Raw genomic sequence first — 18890 nt, 5'->3', positions numbered from 1 at the left:
TATCCCTTGATCACATCACGTGATCCAGCTACGTCAACAATATGTGTTTATATGTTGTATTTTCCCCAGCGCTGTTTTAGAGCACTTTTAAGGTATTTTCACTAGGTGCTATATGTTATTTTGCTTATCCGCTATGCCTGCAGCATTTCAAGCTACTAGGGCTCCTCCACTGTAGTTTTCATGACTAAAGTCGGATCGGGACCTGCTAACAGCATGCACGCCTGCACGGGTGAACCAAGATGGCCACCGCATCTCTTTTGGGGCCCAGCAATGCACAGTTTAGTTAGTGGTATCTACTACTTTATTGCGCATGCGCGAAGAAGTCCACAGCACTGATCGGATTCAATATGGCTGAATGTGCACATTAAAGATCCTAAGGTAGGCTGATTAGGAGAGCTTTTGCCAGGTTTAATTAATTTATTGATTGACTGCAATTAGTGTGAATATGCTACACTTGTTCTGTGGGTTATATACATGTACATTGTCCTCCATTCACTACACCACCTTGAGAAAGGTCCCGTTGGGGAACCGAAACGTTGATTATTTGTGTCACTTTTCTAATACAAAACCTGTTTACTTACTTACCTGAGTGCTGCCCTCTGATTTCACGTCAAAAACGGTATTGTATATCTTCTATCTCCAGGATCTTCCTCTGCACAAACATGTCTCTTCCTGAATCCACATACATTCAATCACTGGGTCACTCCTCTCTAAAAAAAAACTACATCCTTCTCTGATCCTATCTGACATTGTGCTCTGATGCTGCACAGTGACCATATATACAAACATCTTGCCCGCCCTTGCATTCTTGTTTTCTGTAATTACTTCTCTGGAAATTGCTTCTCAAATACCTCCCATATTAACGCTCTGCAAGTCCCTGTTGTAGTGAGGGAGATAAGAGTGATGTCATTATTACTTTCTCCAGCAGCCCTCACCTCTCCAGTCAGCAGGTAGATAATCTCCAGGGTGTGATCCAAGATCCTCTCAGTCATCTGCTTCTTGTCCTTGTTCATAATCAGTGAGTTAGTGAGATGCACCAAGAATGGGCTCTGGTCTTGTGGAAGTGTTTCACCGCGTGGTGACCTCTGCAGTTTGTGATATACAGTATATTGTACTTGTCCTTCACAGTAATATCCTTCTACACATAAGGAGAGAGAGAGAGAGGAATATACATGTTATTCTCCAATGGCAGAAAAGATCAAATTAAATGAGTGTCCCTCCTGTTTGTGTCACCCTGCAGTTGGAGGGATACATGTGAGGGACTGCGGATCCTTTCTTTCTGTAACTCCCTTGCACGAGATGCAACTATGTATGCATGCTGCCCCCTGGATGGTCCTCTCTGCCGTGTGCTAATGAGTCACTCAATGATAGACATACCGTCAGGCCAATAATGGTCACTCAGGAAGAGGAGGGACTAAGGAGAGAGTGTTATTATCCCTGGCAGAGCACGAAGGAGCAGAGCTTCCGCGACCAGGAGGACTGTGATGTAGAGACCAGAGGACTAGCCTGTGAGCAGGAAGACTCAGCTGGTTGACTAAGGTCCCGGACAGGCCCTCTGGAGATCTATGGAGAGCAGCAACAAACTGGGCTTTGGCACTTGTGAGTAACCAAGGGATTCTCATTACAGATAAGGGTATTGAAGATTTTTTGAAGACATAGGCCTTCTACGGTTACACATATTTTCGATAAGAGCTTCAATGTTGTGCCATGTAACAGGGGTCTTATCCCTGTTCACAAATGTGCCTCTAATCCAGCAGTGTGGTGGTTAACTGCTGGTAGGCAATTAACTAACACCACCTGCCTGATTGCTTAGAAAAGCCTGTCTTTTGAGACAGGAAGTGAGACTCCTTTGCTCACACCTGAGCTGAACTTTGGAGACAGAGCAGAGATTCCTTAGTCCACAGCCAGGGGGTCGCAAGGGGAAGGGGGAGGGGAAGATGCGGCTAAGATGGGCTGGCGCGCGGCCAAGTTCGGCGCCAGCCCGAAAAGACCCGCGGGACAAGACGGGCAAAAGTTTCAATAAAGATTGTCGTAACAGTAGGTCTGTGTATTGATAAATGTCTCCATGATTTGGGGCTGGAAAAGAGCCTAGCTAACCAACCCAGTCAGAGAGGGCTGAGCTACATGTCTAGATAGTCTCCAAAGCAGAGATAGGTTTTCTTTGTTTGGCTATTTCGCTTATGTTGGTTTTTTGCTGTGTTTTAAGCGACAGGCACAATAAAGCCTTGTTATGATTTCACCTTACAACAGTCTCCATTGTGTACCTCTGCACATGTCCTCCTACATGCCAGTACCCACAAATGGGCCCCTTGGGACTTGGGACTTGTGACAGACACTGGGTCATTGGAGGAGCTGCTGAGATACTGTATCAATTGTTGTGAAGGCGCGAAGAAGTCCACAGCTCTAAACGAGTATAGTCAGACAAAGTCACAGTTAAGTTGTACACAGTGGGCGATAATTGTTTTGGAATTCAAAAAACAAAACTTACACGGACGCTGTGTTAATAATGGTAACGGGTGCAAAGTGCCATTAGCTTCACCATCAGGTACAATACACAGACATAGAAACATTTAGATAATTCCAGCACTCATAAAAATATAAATCAAAACGTACTACCTCATTAGTTGAAAAAATGAATTTATTACAAAAAAGTACATTTACAAAAATCAATATAGCCATGGCAAAAAACATCACAAAAAGTCTAATAGCAAGTGTAAAAATAAGAGGTACATAGTCACCACACGGATCTCCAAAGCAAACGTATTTGTAATAAATATTTTTTTCCAACTAATGAGGTAGCACGTTTTGATTCATATTTTTATGAGTGCTGGTCTGATTAAATGTTTCAATAATTTTCTGGAACATTCTCGAAATTACCAGAGCATTCACCCTCACTCATGATGAGGGAGTGTCTGATACACACAGACAGTGCAAATCAGACACCCTCACCGAGTGTGGCCATTTTGAATGACTGGTGCGCACGGGACAGCCTAGATTGTAATAAAAGCTCCCTGACACAGTCGATGATTCTGCTATTAACGGGGCGCATACATTTATCCAGCGGAATTGACTATGACTGGACTGTGCAGGTTAAATTGACTGGATTTGCAAGAAGCATAGCAGACAGATCCAGGCATATAGGGGAAGTGTGGACAGTCCTGAATCAGAAGAAACATGTGTCGTCCTGTAGGAAGGTGCATCCTGATGACCACCTGCTAATAAGACAATGGCCTAGCCTGGCGATGGAGAGTGGGTGTTCAGAGTTCCCATAAAGTCTTGACATTTAGTCACCAAACAGTTGGTTCTCCAACTCCAATACCGCCAAGTTGTGCTGAGCTCCATTCATGATAACCATGGTCACCTAGGAGTCGATAAAATTCTGGGACAGGTTAGAGACCATTTCTACTGACCTCCTATGGCTAGGGACATTGAAGAGTATTGTAAGAATTGTGGGTTCTGCATGACAAGGAAGACACTCCCTAGGAGAGTAGCCCCTCTAATGGGCATTATGTGCATGGATCTCCTATCTCGGGAACCATAAAGTAAGAACAGCAGCAATATGGTAGTTTTCACAGACCATTTCACTAGGTATGCGCGCAAGCCTTCCCGACCAAAGACCAGTGCGCCACTACAGTTGTCAAAGTTCTATGGGAAAAGTACTTTGTGCACTACGGATTGTCCGCCAGAATTCATTCTGACCAGAGACGAGACTTTGAGAGTTGTCTTATTAAAGAGTTATTGCACTTATGCGGTATTAGAAAATCCATGACAACACCCCATCACCCACAAAGGGATCCTCAGCCTGAAATCTTCAACAGAACCATGCTAAACATGCTGGAAACTTTGGATACTATGGAGAAAGGAAAATGAACCCAACATGTACATCACAGTCTATGCATACAACTGTGCTAGTAATGAAACCACAGGATACTCTCAGTACTACCTGATGTTCGGGAGAGAGGCTAGATTGCCAATAGACCTGTTTTTCGGTTGATGGTAAATCCCCTACTATGTACATGCAAAACGTATTAGGAAAAGGAAAAATTGGAGAAGGCTTATAAACTGGTCACTGATGCTGCCGACTGTACCAACAGAGGAAACAAAGAGAGGTATGACCGAAGAGTACAGGGCCAGGAGCTACAGAAGGATGACAGGGTTCTCATTAGGAACCTGGGCATACCTGGAAAACACAAAATAGCAGATTGATGGAAATCCGAGCCCTGTGTCATATTGGAGAAACTAAAAGCATTGCCAGTGTACAGAGAGAAACCAGAGAAAGGACCTGGGTCAGCCAAAACCCACATAGGAGGAGGCGCATGCACGACGTCAAGGAGCATGGCCGCTTAACTCCATAGCTCCGAGACCCGCTCCGAAAAGAATTAAATAAAAAACTTTCAATTATACAATTTCCCGCACCAAAACATCACCCATAAGTGAAGAAGGGACAAGGATGTCCAAAAAAGTGTCAAAAACCCCTAGGAAGAAGGGCCTACCCGAATACTTCGGTGGAGGGAGCAGCAGGGCAGCCTCGGTAATGGTGCCTGCTTCCCGAACGGGATCTGAGTCGGAGGAAGGAGAGGTAGAAGCAAGAGAGGCACAAGGGCTCATACCAGTCAGACGCTGCGACTTCGAGCGCCTCTATACAGATCTAAAGTCTCTCCTGCAGGCAGAAATCAAAGAACTCCAAAAGGAGGTCGGGAGCCTGGGAGCGCGGACAAATGACCTGGAGGGCCGCGTGGACGCCAACACCAAAGCCGCGCAGAAGAACACAAAAAAATCTACTGACCTCCAACAGCAGATAAATGAGCTCCGGGACAGACAAGAAGACGCGGAGAACCGCGACCGGAGGAACAATATCCACCTCAGGGGGGTCCCGGAATCAGTGGGGGACTGTGAAGACTATGTGGCACGGTGGTTAGAGCACCTCTGCCCGGAGAGACCCAAAGACAGGCTGCTAATGGACAGGTGCCATAGAGCACTAAGATCAAGGCCCCTACAGAACGAACAGCCAAGAGATATTATTGTCAGGCTGCATTATTATGGCACACGGGAAATGGTGTTGCAAAAAGCGAGGAACGCTGCTGCCGCAGAGTTTGAGGGCGCCAAACTGTTGGTCTTCCAAGACCTCTCCCCATCCACATTAGCCAGAAGGCGAAACCTCTGGCCCATCACTAAGGTGTTACGGGACAAGGCCAGCCGGTATCAGTGGACCTTCCCGTTTGGGCTCCTGGTGGTCCGAAACGGGAGGCCCAATGCTATGAGGGAGCCAGAGGAAGGTGCCACGTTTCTAAAGAAACTGGGGATAGGAGGAAGCCCCTCTGGCCCAGAGGTGGAGGAAGCAGCACAAAGACCCTCGTGGACCACAGTGGGGAGCCCGGCAAATGCTGGAGCCGAACAGGGCTGAAGCAAATGAGACTGTCATGCAGCCAGTTAAGTTGTGTGGAAAAGTTATAAAGTTCCATTAAAGTTACAAGCTCCATTGTTAAAGGGAGCCACAATTATAAAATTGACAGATGCCAGCCGAGGGATGAAGACCCACAAACTTGTAGTAGCCCTTACAGTCCTGAGCCGTGGAGAGCGGACCCACGGCCAATACAAGACGAACTGGAGATTCCTGTGAAAAAAAAACTAAAAAAAACTATTTCACTCACCTCGTGGAGGAAGAATGGAGTCCAGGGTAAGATGGCGGAGCCGACCGCTTCAGAGTGACACGCAGGACCAGGAAGCAAAGCTTGGCGGGAAGATACACACGAGCGGGAGGACCGCATGACCGCCGAGGTGAGCAGACAAATCCAAGATGGCGGCAGCCGGACATACGTCACTGACAGGAACCGGATGGGAGGCGGCCATCTTGGAGGAGGCAGCAGGTACCGGGGATACCAGCGGCGACGTCACCACCAAGCGCAGTAAGTGGTGTGCACACCAGAGAGCCGGCAAGCAAAGGGCGCAGAGACACAGCGGAGAGCCGGAGCGGAGGAATAACAGAGATAGCAGGCACATCGACGGGCAGCAGGCAACAAGCAGGACAATGCGGACGCACGTCAGCGGAAAGAACCGGATAGAAAAACACACGATGTAGGAGGGGGAAGAGGAAGAAAGATAGTAGAAGAGGAGAAGGGAAGGGACACTAACGTAAGTAGCATAGGAAGGCATGGGGAAGTGATCAGGAAGACAGGACTGGAATGAGCAAGAAGAAAGAGATGTAGAGGCGGCATGAAGAGATGGGCAGAATGTAGGTAGTAAAGGAAGGAGGAGGAGAATGAGGTAGCAGAAGACGGAAGAAAGCAGGAGGGAAGTTAGCAAGGAGTAAAGAGGAGGAACAGAGAAGTAGGTAAGGAGAGGAGGGAAAAAGCAGGTTGTTTAGAAGGAAGGGGGAAGTGAGCTGGTCAAAAGAAGGGAGAAAGCAAGTAGTAGAGAAGGCAGGAGACAGGAGAGTAGACGGAGCAAAGAGAGAGAGAGGCAAGAGGTCAGAGAGGGGAAGAACTACCAGACAGCAGAGCAATCAAAAAGATGAGAAAGAAACACAAAGAGAGTACAGAAGAAAAAAACCACGGAGAGAGAGGGATAAAGCGGAATAAAACACAACCGCAGAACAGAGGGTTTAATTCAGACCAAAAGGTCAGAGATCAAAGCAGCTATCTACGGAGCACATAAGATTAAGGGGCACAGGAGGCGACAAGACCTAATAGCATCAGAAAGTGTTACATTACCAGAGGATCCTTCTAGTTCACCCCCAAAGGCCTCCATGTTGGAACACTGTTAATTTCGAAAGTTAGTAGTTGAGAATACATAGAGGAGCGGGGCCAGGGTGGGAGGGAAGGGGCCTGTTCCGGAATTCGCATGAGCCGACCGCCGGGAAATGGGAAGAACTCGTCCCAGGTCACCGGCAAAGTCCTTTGGGTGAAGGAGGTTTTATAGGGGGTAGGCAAGCGGCAGACAATACCAGACGGATAATAGATTTGATCGATCTGGCCAAGAAGAAAAATATCCCGTCAATGGTATTAAGTCTAGACGCTGAAAAGGCCTTCGACAGGATTGATTGGCCCTACCTAAAAGAGACGCTGGGGGCGTTCGGCTTCGGGGGACGTCTGCTAGACGCAATTTGGGCACCTAGAACGGGCCTATGGCGAGAGTGAGACATCAGGGCTTCCCCTCAGAGCTCTTTAACATCCACAGCGGGACGAGGCAGGGGTGTCCCCTGTCACCTTTATTATTTGCCCTATGCATTGAACCCCTCGCAGCCCACATCAGATTAAGCCCAGATATTTCAGGAATTGCAGCGGGAGAGCAGCAGCACAAGGTGGTGCTGTATGCAGACGACGTCATTTTGACGTTATCCAAACCTCTCACCTCCCTGCCCAATGTTTTTGAGATTCTGAGGAAATTCAAACAAATTTCGGGATTCAAAATTAATCAAACTAAATCTGAAATCCTCAATATAAATTTACCCAAACCGGTTGAAAAACTACTGGAATTAAATTTTAATTGTAAATGGCAAACCTCCGTGATAAAATATTTAGGGGTGTATATCACGAAAGATTATAAATTGTTGTACAAAGTCAACTTCCCCAAAATAATAAAAACACCGGGAGAGGATCTCAGGGTTTGGGCGGGTTATGGCATCTCTTGGTTCGGAAGGATCAACAGCATACAAATGAACCTCTTGCCTAGAATGCTGTATCTGTTTCAGGCCCTCCCAATACCATTGGTTCAAGCCGACATCCTATCGCTGCAGTCGCATATTACTCAATTTATTTGGAACAAAAAAAAGCCCACGAATTGCAAAAAATATCTTGACAAGGCCAGTCACGAGAGGGGGGTTATCGGTACCTGGCTTGTTGGCATATTACAAAGCGGCCCAACTATGCCAAATTGCACAGTGGAACTCAGACACAAATAAGAGAAGGTGGGTGGCACTGGAAAAAGAATGTTGTGCCCCGGTGGAACTGCATGACCTGATTTGGCTACCCAAAAAAAGTAAGAACAGGATAGCGCTATCGCTCCAAGCCATGGTGATCTCGCTAGCGGTCCGGGAGTCTTCCAAATGTCGAAATAATCTGACTACTAATAATTCACTGATGACGCCCTTGGTGGGGAACCCGGATTTTGCTCCGGGGCTGCTAAGCTCTAAATTTTCGATCTGGTCGCAGTCGGGATACAAAAGACTGAAGGATCTGGAGGGTAGGAAATTTATAAAAACATGTGAGATGATAAAAGTAGAAAAGAAAATACCAAACACTGAATTTTTTAGTTTCCTCCCGATCAGAGCATTTTACAATAAATCCCCAATTCGACCGGCAAGGACCAATTTCGAACAGCTGTGTTCAAGAGAAACAGACACACAGGGACTAACGTCTAGGATGTACAGGGAAGTGATCTGTCCTGACCCAGCTGACGCCCCAAGACTCAAATATATGAGACAATGGGAGACAGAATTAGGGGAGACTCTAGAGGACGAAGACTGGGACCAAATCCTGCAAGCAGCAGCTAAAAGCTCGATATGCGTTACATTGAAGGAGAACGCATATAGAGTCCTAATGCGGTGGTACCATACCCCTCTAAAATTATCTAAATTTGTCAGGATCTATTCCCCACTCTGCCCAAAACAGTGCGGGGAAACTGCTGATCTGAAGCATATGCGGTGGTCCTGCCCAAACGTGGTCCCGATATGGGAATCTATTAGAGATTGGTTACAGAGGATTCTAAATTTAGAGATCCCCCTGGACCCGTGGCTGTTCCTGTTGGGCAGACGGATCCGGGGTGTGTCTAAGGCGGCACACAAACTGATTGCACATTTTGCCACCGCCACGCGATGCGAGATCGGAGCATTGTGGAAGCAAATGGAAGTACCAGTTATATCCAAAATCCGGAATAGAATTTGGCACGTCTGCCAGATGGAACAGTTGACTAGCTGGGTCAACGACTCTGGCTCAAACTTTCTAAAAGTATGGGCTCCATGGCTAGCCCAAACAGACATCCTGGGGATGGACACCAACACAATTTTGCACTAATAGCTCCAGATGCATTCTCCTTCAATAATGTAGGTAAGACGAGGACATAGAAACAGGTAGAGCAGATATCCTCACATGGGCACAGTAGTGCAGCAGGGCATATCAGAGTCGGCGGAGCGACACACACCACGGAAAGGCGCCAACCGCCGAAATAGCTACCTCTGCTCCTTCCCCCCACCCCCTGACCAGCACGGTCGCCCCTATGTGTTTGACCCAGGTCCAGTGTGTCATATACGTCTCGTAGAGTAAGTCACTGTTGTTCGTCTCGTCAGTTAAATAAGTTTGTACAAAATACTGGGCCATTTGACCCACTATGCTAAGTATTGGTGTACGACAGTGGGAGGTGATACAATGTATAACTTGTAAAAACCAAATAAAAAGGAAAGTTATAAAAAAAAAAAAAAAAACCCACATAGGAATCATCTACTGCCAATAGCCACCTTGTAAGATGTCCCATAAGGGAGGAGGCCTCTATTCGCAATAAGAGACTAAGGAGGAGTAACTGACTAAATAAAGAACAAAGTCTGTCTTGCGAGTCACCTACATCTTTCACAAGAGGATGATTCTGAAGAGCATGATGGATATGAGGAAGAACAAATGTTAGGTCACTTGTCTGATGTTATGGACTTTGGTGATACCAACCGTCCACGAGAGCCATTGTCAACACGACCGGCAAGGTCACTGGAGTTATAAAGGATTTCCAGCCCTGAACTGGATTCTTCAGCAGAGAAATATGTCGCCTTGAATCCCCCAGAGTGTGAGGATTAACTTGGGAATTAACTCCCCAGTGCAGCACAAGCAGAGCCTGATTCTCCTTTTGTATGGGGGCCCATTGAGAGACAAGACAGAGTACCACTAGAATCACAGGAAGTAGGAAGTATTTAAAGGCAGGACAGACCAATGGGGGCAGGGGGCAGAGCAAAGGTGCGGCCCAAGAGGAGCAGGGATAGGCTGCGGGTAACAAGGCAGGAAGGAGAGACTTGCCACGCAGCTGGGGATCGTTGCACGTCATCGTGTGCGCGCCGCGCGGGAGGCAGGACCAGGTTCCGTGCGGCAGATAGAAGAGCTGCGGGTGCGCGCGCTCTGTAATGAGAGCGGGGGAGCGCGCATGGGCAGGAACAGTGGCCGCGGCGGCAGCAGCAGGTAAGGAGGGAACACACCGCAAAGGACGTGTTCCCCGATTCCTTACACAATTTACGCTGCTAAATTGACCACCAAGCCCACCCTTTTTTTAAATCATAGTTGGCAAAATGTGCCTCCCCTTCTCTAAGCCCATTCTTATTAATGGCATCTACCACCCCCCTAAAGCCCCACTACAATCCCTGGCTGATATCACTCAGGTTCATTGCTCAATTTCCTCTCTGAAATCCCCAACAACTAACAGCTCACTCTTCCCATGCAACCTCAAATGGCTTGACCCTAAAAATAACAAAATCCAGACACAAGTCAATTCACTAAACCTAACCCCTCAAATTTCTCAACACACACGGACAAACCTAAAATATCACAACCATTCCGTGCTAGACTGGATTCTATCCTCTAATCCAGGGTTGCACAAAGTTTCTGCGCTGCGGCCCCCTGCCTGCTAGCCCAGTGCCTCCCTCCCCCTTTCCAGTGCACCAGCGTCAATTGATGCCGCGGGTCATGTGACGTCACGTCGAATGTCCCGCAGTGTCAAATTACGCCGCGATGCCATGGTGACGCGTCGAGAGGCCGGCTGAATCCCGGCAAGTTGAGGTTGCAGAGGCCTCGCGCGGTTCTCCGGTATTTAATTTAAATGCCTCGGGGAAGAGAGCGCGGCCTCTGCACCCGCCGTGCCGCCCCAAATTATCCTGCGCCCCTGCTCTAGTCCAAACAGAATCCAATCCTCGGGTAACCTACCTGACATTTTCAGCAAACATGCAATAGTGTGCTGTGTAAGGAAAATCCGATCACCCAAATCAAACCCAAAAGTTCTACTTACTAGGATATTTAGAAACTTTAATCCACAACAGTTTCTGGCTAATCTTAAAAACAAAAGGCAGTGATGGGGCATGTCGGGATGTGGCCCTAATATACAGGCAAACACCTCTAATTACCCCTAATGTTAAAAACATGTGTACATATTTAAAACAAATTGCTCTAATGGTAATTGGCACAAATGACACTTAACATAGTACTAACATAACATATTACAAACACTTAAAAACATTTGATGCATATATTACATAACTCATGCTAAAATTCATAAACTCAATAGAAGCTTAGAACTCAGGGAGAAGGTTCAATTCCCGGTGTTGGCTCCTTGTGACCTTGGGCAAGTCACTTTATCTCCCTGTGCCTCAGGCACCATAAAACATAGATTGTAAGCTCCACGGGGCAGGGACCTGTGCCTGCAAAATGTCCCTGTAAAGCGCTGCATAAAAATAGCAGCGCTATACAAGAACATGCTCTAATAATTATTATTATTAGAACATTAAAAACCCAATAACCGTTACATAAATCATACTCTTGATCCTATTATAACACACCTACACTAACTTACTTCCTAATAAATAATCACTCATACTAACAACCGCTTCCACACATAATTCTCTCTCCTAATCAATCACTCTCAAACTCATCTTAACTATCACTCATACTGGCACATACACTCACTCTGCCCCATACACTATCTTAAAATTTGTAAAGTTATTAATTAAAAAGCATTACAAAGACTAATCTCAGAACTCCCCATTAATCTCCTATTTATTAAACCAGATATATTTAATATTATTCACAATTCCTGAGTAGGGCAATTATCTAAGAAAAGCTCTATCATATCATTTAATCCACCCGGTATTTTGCTTCGTAATGAATATATCCAAAACTGTTCTCTTTGGAGGAGTTTCAACCCCCTATCACCTTTCCTAATGTCCCTAAGCACCACCTCAAGTCCTCTGAACCGTAACCCTTCCGTTATCACATTGTGATGATCCAGAAAATGTTGTGCTAGATTATGTATTTTCCGTCCCTGTTCTACAAGGCGTTTGGCATTTTTTATGCCATTCACATGTTCACCAATTCGTACCTTTAAAGGTCGAATGGTTTTCCCCACATAACATTTGTTACATGGACAATCTATAGCGTAAACTACAACATTTGTTTGACGTGATAAATTGACTGATTGTATGTTGTAGCCCTGTTTGATGGTCTACAAAAATCTTATCCTGTGACATAAACCTACACATAACACATTTGCCACAACGATAGTTCCCAATTGGTTTCCTCAGAAAGTTCCTACTACTTGTGACCGAAATATTAGATTCCTTCAGAGCACTGGGGGCCAAAATACTTTTTACATTTTTGGCCTTCCTGAAGACTACCTTTGGTTTGTCTAATAACTTGATTCGTAAAATAGGGTCCATTAGGAGCACATCCCAATGCTTATAAATTATTTTCCGTATCTTTGATTCCTGTTTGCAGAAATCAACAATAAACATTGGTGTTTTATTGTCTTCAGAGGATTTAACTTTGGTCTTTGGCATCAATAATGCATTTCTAGGTCTAAGATGACTTTTATTAGAGGAATTTTGTATCACATCTGTATTGTAAACTTTTTCCAAAAATCTCTGTCTCAGGACCTCAGATTGGTCTTCACAGTCCCTTTGGTCATTCCTATTAAGAAATACAATAAAATCTTCCAATTGCTCCTGTCTTCTGTTTTCTATGTTTAACTATAGAGAGAACGTTAGAGTCTCTCTTTCTACACACCAGCTCCCATCTGATTAATTTATGACTGCACTATGACTGGCTTTCTGTCCAGCAAGTGGGATACTGATCTGTGGAAAGATGAGGCAAAAAATGTGTTCACTACAGAACATATCTATGTAAATACTATTGATCCAGATAACATACAGGGTTACTTTAACGATCTATCTAAACTGTTCAAATCCCAGATTCAGACATGGTGGGAAGTTACTAGTCTGCAAACATATGAAACTGAAAACATGATCCCAAGAGGACTAAGAATAAATTTTGCTCCAGCATATCACATCACAGAAACTGAGTTAATTAAAAAATGGGAAAAGATTCTCTCTGACTGCTCAAATCAACTTATTAACTTGCTAATAGAATCTCAAAAAAATCGATTGGCAACAGTTGACAGTGATCTCACATCACAACTTAAAAAAATTGAGAAATTTCAACCACAAGCAGAATTTGTTGAATTAGAATCTAGATTACACAAAGACGTATTAAAATTTAAAAACGAAATGAAAGAAAGGAAACATCGGAAGTATCAAAGAGACAGTCAGGATTATAGCCAGGACAAAGTTTATAGCTATAAACAATTCTGCAGGATTAGACCTAAAACCATAAACTACTCATCATCAGAAGTAGAGAACTCAAATGTCATTCTCACCCTCCACTGATTTAAAACTTTTTGAATGGATAAAAGATCTTAACCTCTTCTCGCGTAAATTGTTATTACATAAATTTCATGCAAAAAACAAGAGACGACAACTTGAAACAAGGGATATAACAGTACAAGATCAGTCACATCTTGAGGACCTTGTAACATTACTCAATGACAATGAACAAACAAATATATCTATGGAAGGACCTTTCACAAATTTAAAACCACGCAGTAGATTTACGCCTTTGATGAATGTATGCCCTCAAGTAGAACTGTTTGCAGAGCTAGTATCAAAAGACTTAGAAAAAATGAAACCATGGTATCCAAATAACAGTAACATTACGAAAGGTGAGAAAAAAGCGTTGAAAGAACTGATGGAGAACGATCAAATAACAATAAAACCCTCAGATAAAGGAGGAAATATCGTGATTCTAAATACCAGTGATTATGTTAAAGAAAACAAACGTATTCTGAAAGATAAGCAAACGTATCAACTTCTAGACAGGGACCCAACCAATAAATTCAAACTAGAGTTGTATGCAATTCTAAGGGATGGTCTTGATCACAAACTTATTGGCAAGAAGGAATATGAATTTATGCATATCAAAATACCAACAACAGCCACATTCTACACACTCCCCAAAATGCATAAAAATAAGGAAAGACCCCCGGGGAGACCCATAGTCTCTGGGAATAACAATCTTACAGAAAACACCAGCAAATACCTTGATAGAATACTACGACCATTTGTCTTGGCATTGCCGTCCTATATCAAAGACACTCTACTAAGACTAAATGGCATAACTACTGACAGTGATACATGGCTAGTGACACTTGATGTAGAATCATTATACAAAAGCATATTACATACGAATGGATTGAAAGCTTGTGAACACTTTCTATCAACCAGACACTGTGGGTATGTGGAACATAATAAATTTGTGCTGGACCTCCTGAGATTTGTGCTAATGCACAATTATTTTTTATTTGATGGCCTATTTTACCACCAGACCCAGGGTACAGCAATGGGGACATCCTGCTCCCCAACCTATGCGTACTTGTACCTGGGCTGGTGGGAGACGATCACGGTTTTCACAGAAGAGAACGACAAATACACTGAGCACATAGATTTATGGCTCAGATTTATTGACGATATTCTCCTGATTTGGAGTGGCCCTGAAAATGTATTGTCTGAATTCATTGCTAAATTGAATCTAAATACTATCAACTTACCATTAACTTCAGAACAAAGTCAATCAATGGTTACATTTTTGGATTTAAATATAATCAAAGATTCATCAAATGAGATCCAAACAACAGTATTTAGAAAACCCACCTCCACCAACAATTTGTTACTAGCTAAGAGTCAACATCCAGACTCTTTAATATGAAGGATCCCGACTGGTCAATATCTGCGTCTACGACGTAATTGCTCTACACTACAAGACTTCAAAACACAATCTAAGGACCTAAAAAATAGGTTCCTTAATAGAGGTTATTCTTTGAAAAATCTACAGAGGGCATACAACAGGGCATTAAATTGTGAGAGGGACACTCTATTAGTCCCCAGTATGAAAGCAAGGGACACTCAAATTAGATGTATAGGGACTTATAGTCACAGATGGCAAGATATCAAGAAAATATTTTCAAAACATTGGCACATTTTAAAATCGGATAGTGACCTAGCTTTAGTGCTAAAAGAGACACCAAGCATTACGAGTAGGAGTTCAAAAAATCTCAAGGGTGACCTTGTTCATAGTCACCATCAAAAAAAGACATCCAAGTCATGGTTACCTAATCTGCCGAAAGGCTGCTTTTCCTGTGGTAGTTGTAAGGCATGTCAATATATGCAGACCACTAAAACGTTTGACAAGGATGACCATGCGGCCTAAGATACGTAGGCAAAACAATACGTGAGTTGCGAAGATGCGTGTTGGAGCATGTAAATTCTGTTGTCAACAAAGCAAACACACCGGTAGCACCCCATGTAAACTCGGTACATAATGGTAACCCAAGATGTCTCCAATTCCTGGGTATAGACCATTTAAAGAATACAATACGAGGTGGTGACATTGATCAAAAACTCCTACGACGAGAAGCAGAGTGGATATATCGTTTGAAAACTTTATATCCACATGGTCTAAATGAGGGATTTACATCCACTCCCTTCATTTAACTGCCTACCAAACCCATTCCGTATGACTACGAGTCCCTATTGACATCGTTACTGGACATCATTCAATTGTATGTATATATTCCCTTAGTGTAAATAATTCTGTCTCATATGCAGTATACTTGCTGGTGGAAAACTGTTATGATAACATTTTATTGTATACTAGGTGTTGCCCCACGTTTTCACACATTGACCACCAAATCTGGCCAGAAATTGTCCAGCATATGTATTATACGTATAACTTAGTATAGTGCAGTCTATATTTATTAGTAATAATAATATGATGTACTGATTTACAATAAAATACTCAACAAAAATTATATTAATAGTGGATATAATTCACAGTGCAACACCGATAGGGGTTACACACACATGATTTCATCATTCAGGTAAGGGCTAATATGGAGAACTTGTCACACAGACAAGTATACAAACTCCTGTATTTGACCCCCTCTGAGTGATAGAAACATAAGCAGAAGTTAATCTGCTGTAACTGCTAATACTTATTCAATTAAATAAATGGTATTAATATGCAGCCAGGTGGTGTTTCCCTGAATCCACCTGCCCCTGACGAAGCTCCGCCTGGAGAGAAACGCGTAGGGTGTGGGCGTAGTGATGCGGTGACGTCACGTCACGTGGTGCCTCTGATCCTCAGACTGAAGATGCCAGTGCCGCACAAACATGATCTGTGCATGAACACCATTGAATGAATTCGCATAGAGGCTACAAATTAGCTAAGTATATCTTTGACATTGTTACACAGTAGAGTGTTTGTTGCCAACTATTGAAGACATTAAGATGCTTGTATATCGCTTTCACTGGTGTGAGGGATTCCCGAGAAAAACGTGACAGCGATGTTGGAGCTGTGCTGTTGCATAGCAAACAGCGTTCATATGTGAGTTTAGCTGTATAGGGACGCCCCAGTTACAGCATCATTGTTAAACACCTAGAGACGGGCAGTTCCAAGTAAAACCCGACAGCGATATTGAAGCCGTACTGTTTTATAGCAAACAGCGTTCATATGTGAGCTTAGCTGCTTAGCAATTTCCTTGCAACAACACCTCTGTGCAAACACCTATTATCAACATAAATACTGTTATTCAACAGAGGGCAACTGTAACCCACACCAATTTTGGTATTTATATGTTGATTTCTAAAGGCTATGGTCAAATGTGATGTTCTGTAATGATTTGTTGCCATTTGAATTGTATCATTTGGCTATGTGACTAGCAGTGGCATCTATAGGTGCGTTCTATGGTTACAAAACTTCATTACCTACATCTGTGGATATAATTTCACAATTGAACCCAATTTGCAAGAGCAAGCAGGAGGGCATAATATCATCAGCTCTATGATACATGTGTGCGCATATCTAACAGCTATGAAGTATTGACAGCCAATGTTATATTTCAAGTCCGCAGTAATCAGAGAAGACAGCACCACGTGTTAGTTTTTATTATATATTTTATTTTTCCACAATATCATCACGGTTTTTTCACTGTATATATTCACATAAAAATTAAACTAAATTAGTGTGGTGTGCACCACAAATGTACTTTCTGTGAATGACTTTGTGACCTAGTCACAATTTTCATTCAATTGTTAAAACTATTAACTCACGGTACATAGGTAGCACCCATTTGTCTCAAATTATGACTTGTTAAAAGAAAAAGATAAATTAACTATAAAAATTGAGTGAGTGGTGCGCTCTGTCTTCTGTTTTGAAGGGCTACAACATACAATCAGTCAATTTATCACATGTCAAACAAATTTTGTAGTTTACGCTATAGATTGTCCATGTAACAAATGTTATGTGGGGAAAACCATTTGACCTTTAAAGGTACGAATTGGTGAACATGTGAATGGCATAAAAAATGCCAAACGCCTTGTAGAACAGGGACAGAAAATACATAATCTAGCACAACATTTTCTGGATCATCACAATGGGATAACGGAAGGGTTACGGTTAGAGGACTTGAGGTGGTGCTTAGGGACATTAGGAAAGGTGATAGGGGGTTGAAACTTCTCCAAAGAGAACAGTTTTGGATATATTCATTACAAAGCAAAATACCGAGTGGATTAAATGATATGATAGAGCTTTTCTTAGATAATTGCCCTACTCAGGAATTGTGAATAATATTAACTATATCTGGTTTAATAAATAGGAAATTAATGGGGAGTTCTGAGGTTAGTATTTGTAATGCTTTTTAATCAATAACTTTACAAATTTTAAGATAGTGTATGGGGCAGTCTGTATATACTGTCAACAGCTGCTTTATGTCAGTGTTACAGTGTCTGTGTATTACAATAGCTGCTGTGTCAGTGTTACAGTGTATCTGTGTATTACAATAGCTGTGTGTCAGTGTTACAGTGACTGTGAATTACACTAGCTGTGTGTGTCAGTGTTACAGTGTATCTGTGTATTACAATAGCTGCTGTATGTCAGTGTTACAGTGTGTCTGTGTATTACAGTAGCTGCTGTGTGTCAGTGTTACAGTATCTGTGTATTACAATAGCTGTGTGTGTCAGTCTTACAGTGCCTGTGTATTACAATAGCTGTGTGTATCTGTGTATTACAATAGCTGTGTGTCAGTGTTAGTGTGTCTGTGTATTACAATAGCTGCTGTGTCAGTGTTACAGTGTGTCTGTGTATTACAATAGCTGCTGTGTCAGTGTTACAGTGTGCCTGTGTATTACAATAGCTGTGTGTATCTGTGTATTACAATAGCTGTGTGTGCCAGTGTTACAGTGTGTCCGTGTATCACAATAGCTGTGTGTGTCAGTGTTACAGTGTGTCTGTGTATTACAATAGCTGTATCAGTGTTCCAGACAGTATGTGTGTGTGTGTATATTACAATAGCTGTGTGTGTCAGTGTCTGCGTATTACAATAGCTGTGTGTGTCAGTTACAATGCCTGTGTATTACAATAGCTGTGTGTGTCAGTGTTACAGTGTGTGCATGTGTATTACAATAGCTGTGTGTGTCAGTGTTACAGTGTGCCTGTGTATTACAATAGCTGTGTGTGTCAGTGTTACAGTGTGCCTGTGTATTACAACAGCTGTGTGTGTCAGTGTTACAGTGTGCCTGTGTATTACAATAGCTGTGTGTGTGTGTGTGTGTGTGTGTGTGTGTGTGTGTGTGTGTGTGTGTGTGTGTGTGTGTGTGTGTGTGTGTGTGTGTGTGTGTGTGTGTGTGTGTGTGTGTGTGTGTCAGTGTGCCTGTGTATTACAATAGCTGTGTGTGTCAGTGTTACAGTGTGCCTCTGTATTACAATAGCTGTGTGTGTCAGTGTTACAGTGTGCCTGTGTATTACAATAGCTGTGTGTGCCTA

General features: G+C 43.3%; 1 protein-coding gene across 1 annotated transcript in view; it reads right to left on the bottom strand.

Annotated features, from left to right (window-relative positions):
• LOC142465301 (uncharacterized) overlaps positions 1-18890 on the bottom strand; it is a 96990-nt gene that overhangs the window by 70525 nt on the left and 7575 nt on the right. The window contains exon 2 of the mRNA XM_075569332.1: positions 936-1138. Within this exon, the coding sequence (XP_075425447.1) occupies positions 936-1013 (78 nt within the window). The 5' untranslated portion in view covers positions 1014-1138. The remainder of the gene's footprint in view (positions 1-935; positions 1139-18890) is intronic.

The sequence above is a fragment of the Ascaphus truei genome, chromosome 13 (genome assembly GCF_040206685.1).
Source record: "Ascaphus truei isolate aAscTru1 chromosome 13, aAscTru1.hap1, whole genome shotgun sequence".
Taxonomy (NCBI): Eukaryota; Metazoa; Chordata; class Amphibia; order Anura; family Ascaphidae; genus Ascaphus; species Ascaphus truei.
Note: the sequence above shows the minus strand (reverse complement) of the source record. Positions and strands in the feature narration are given on the sequence as shown.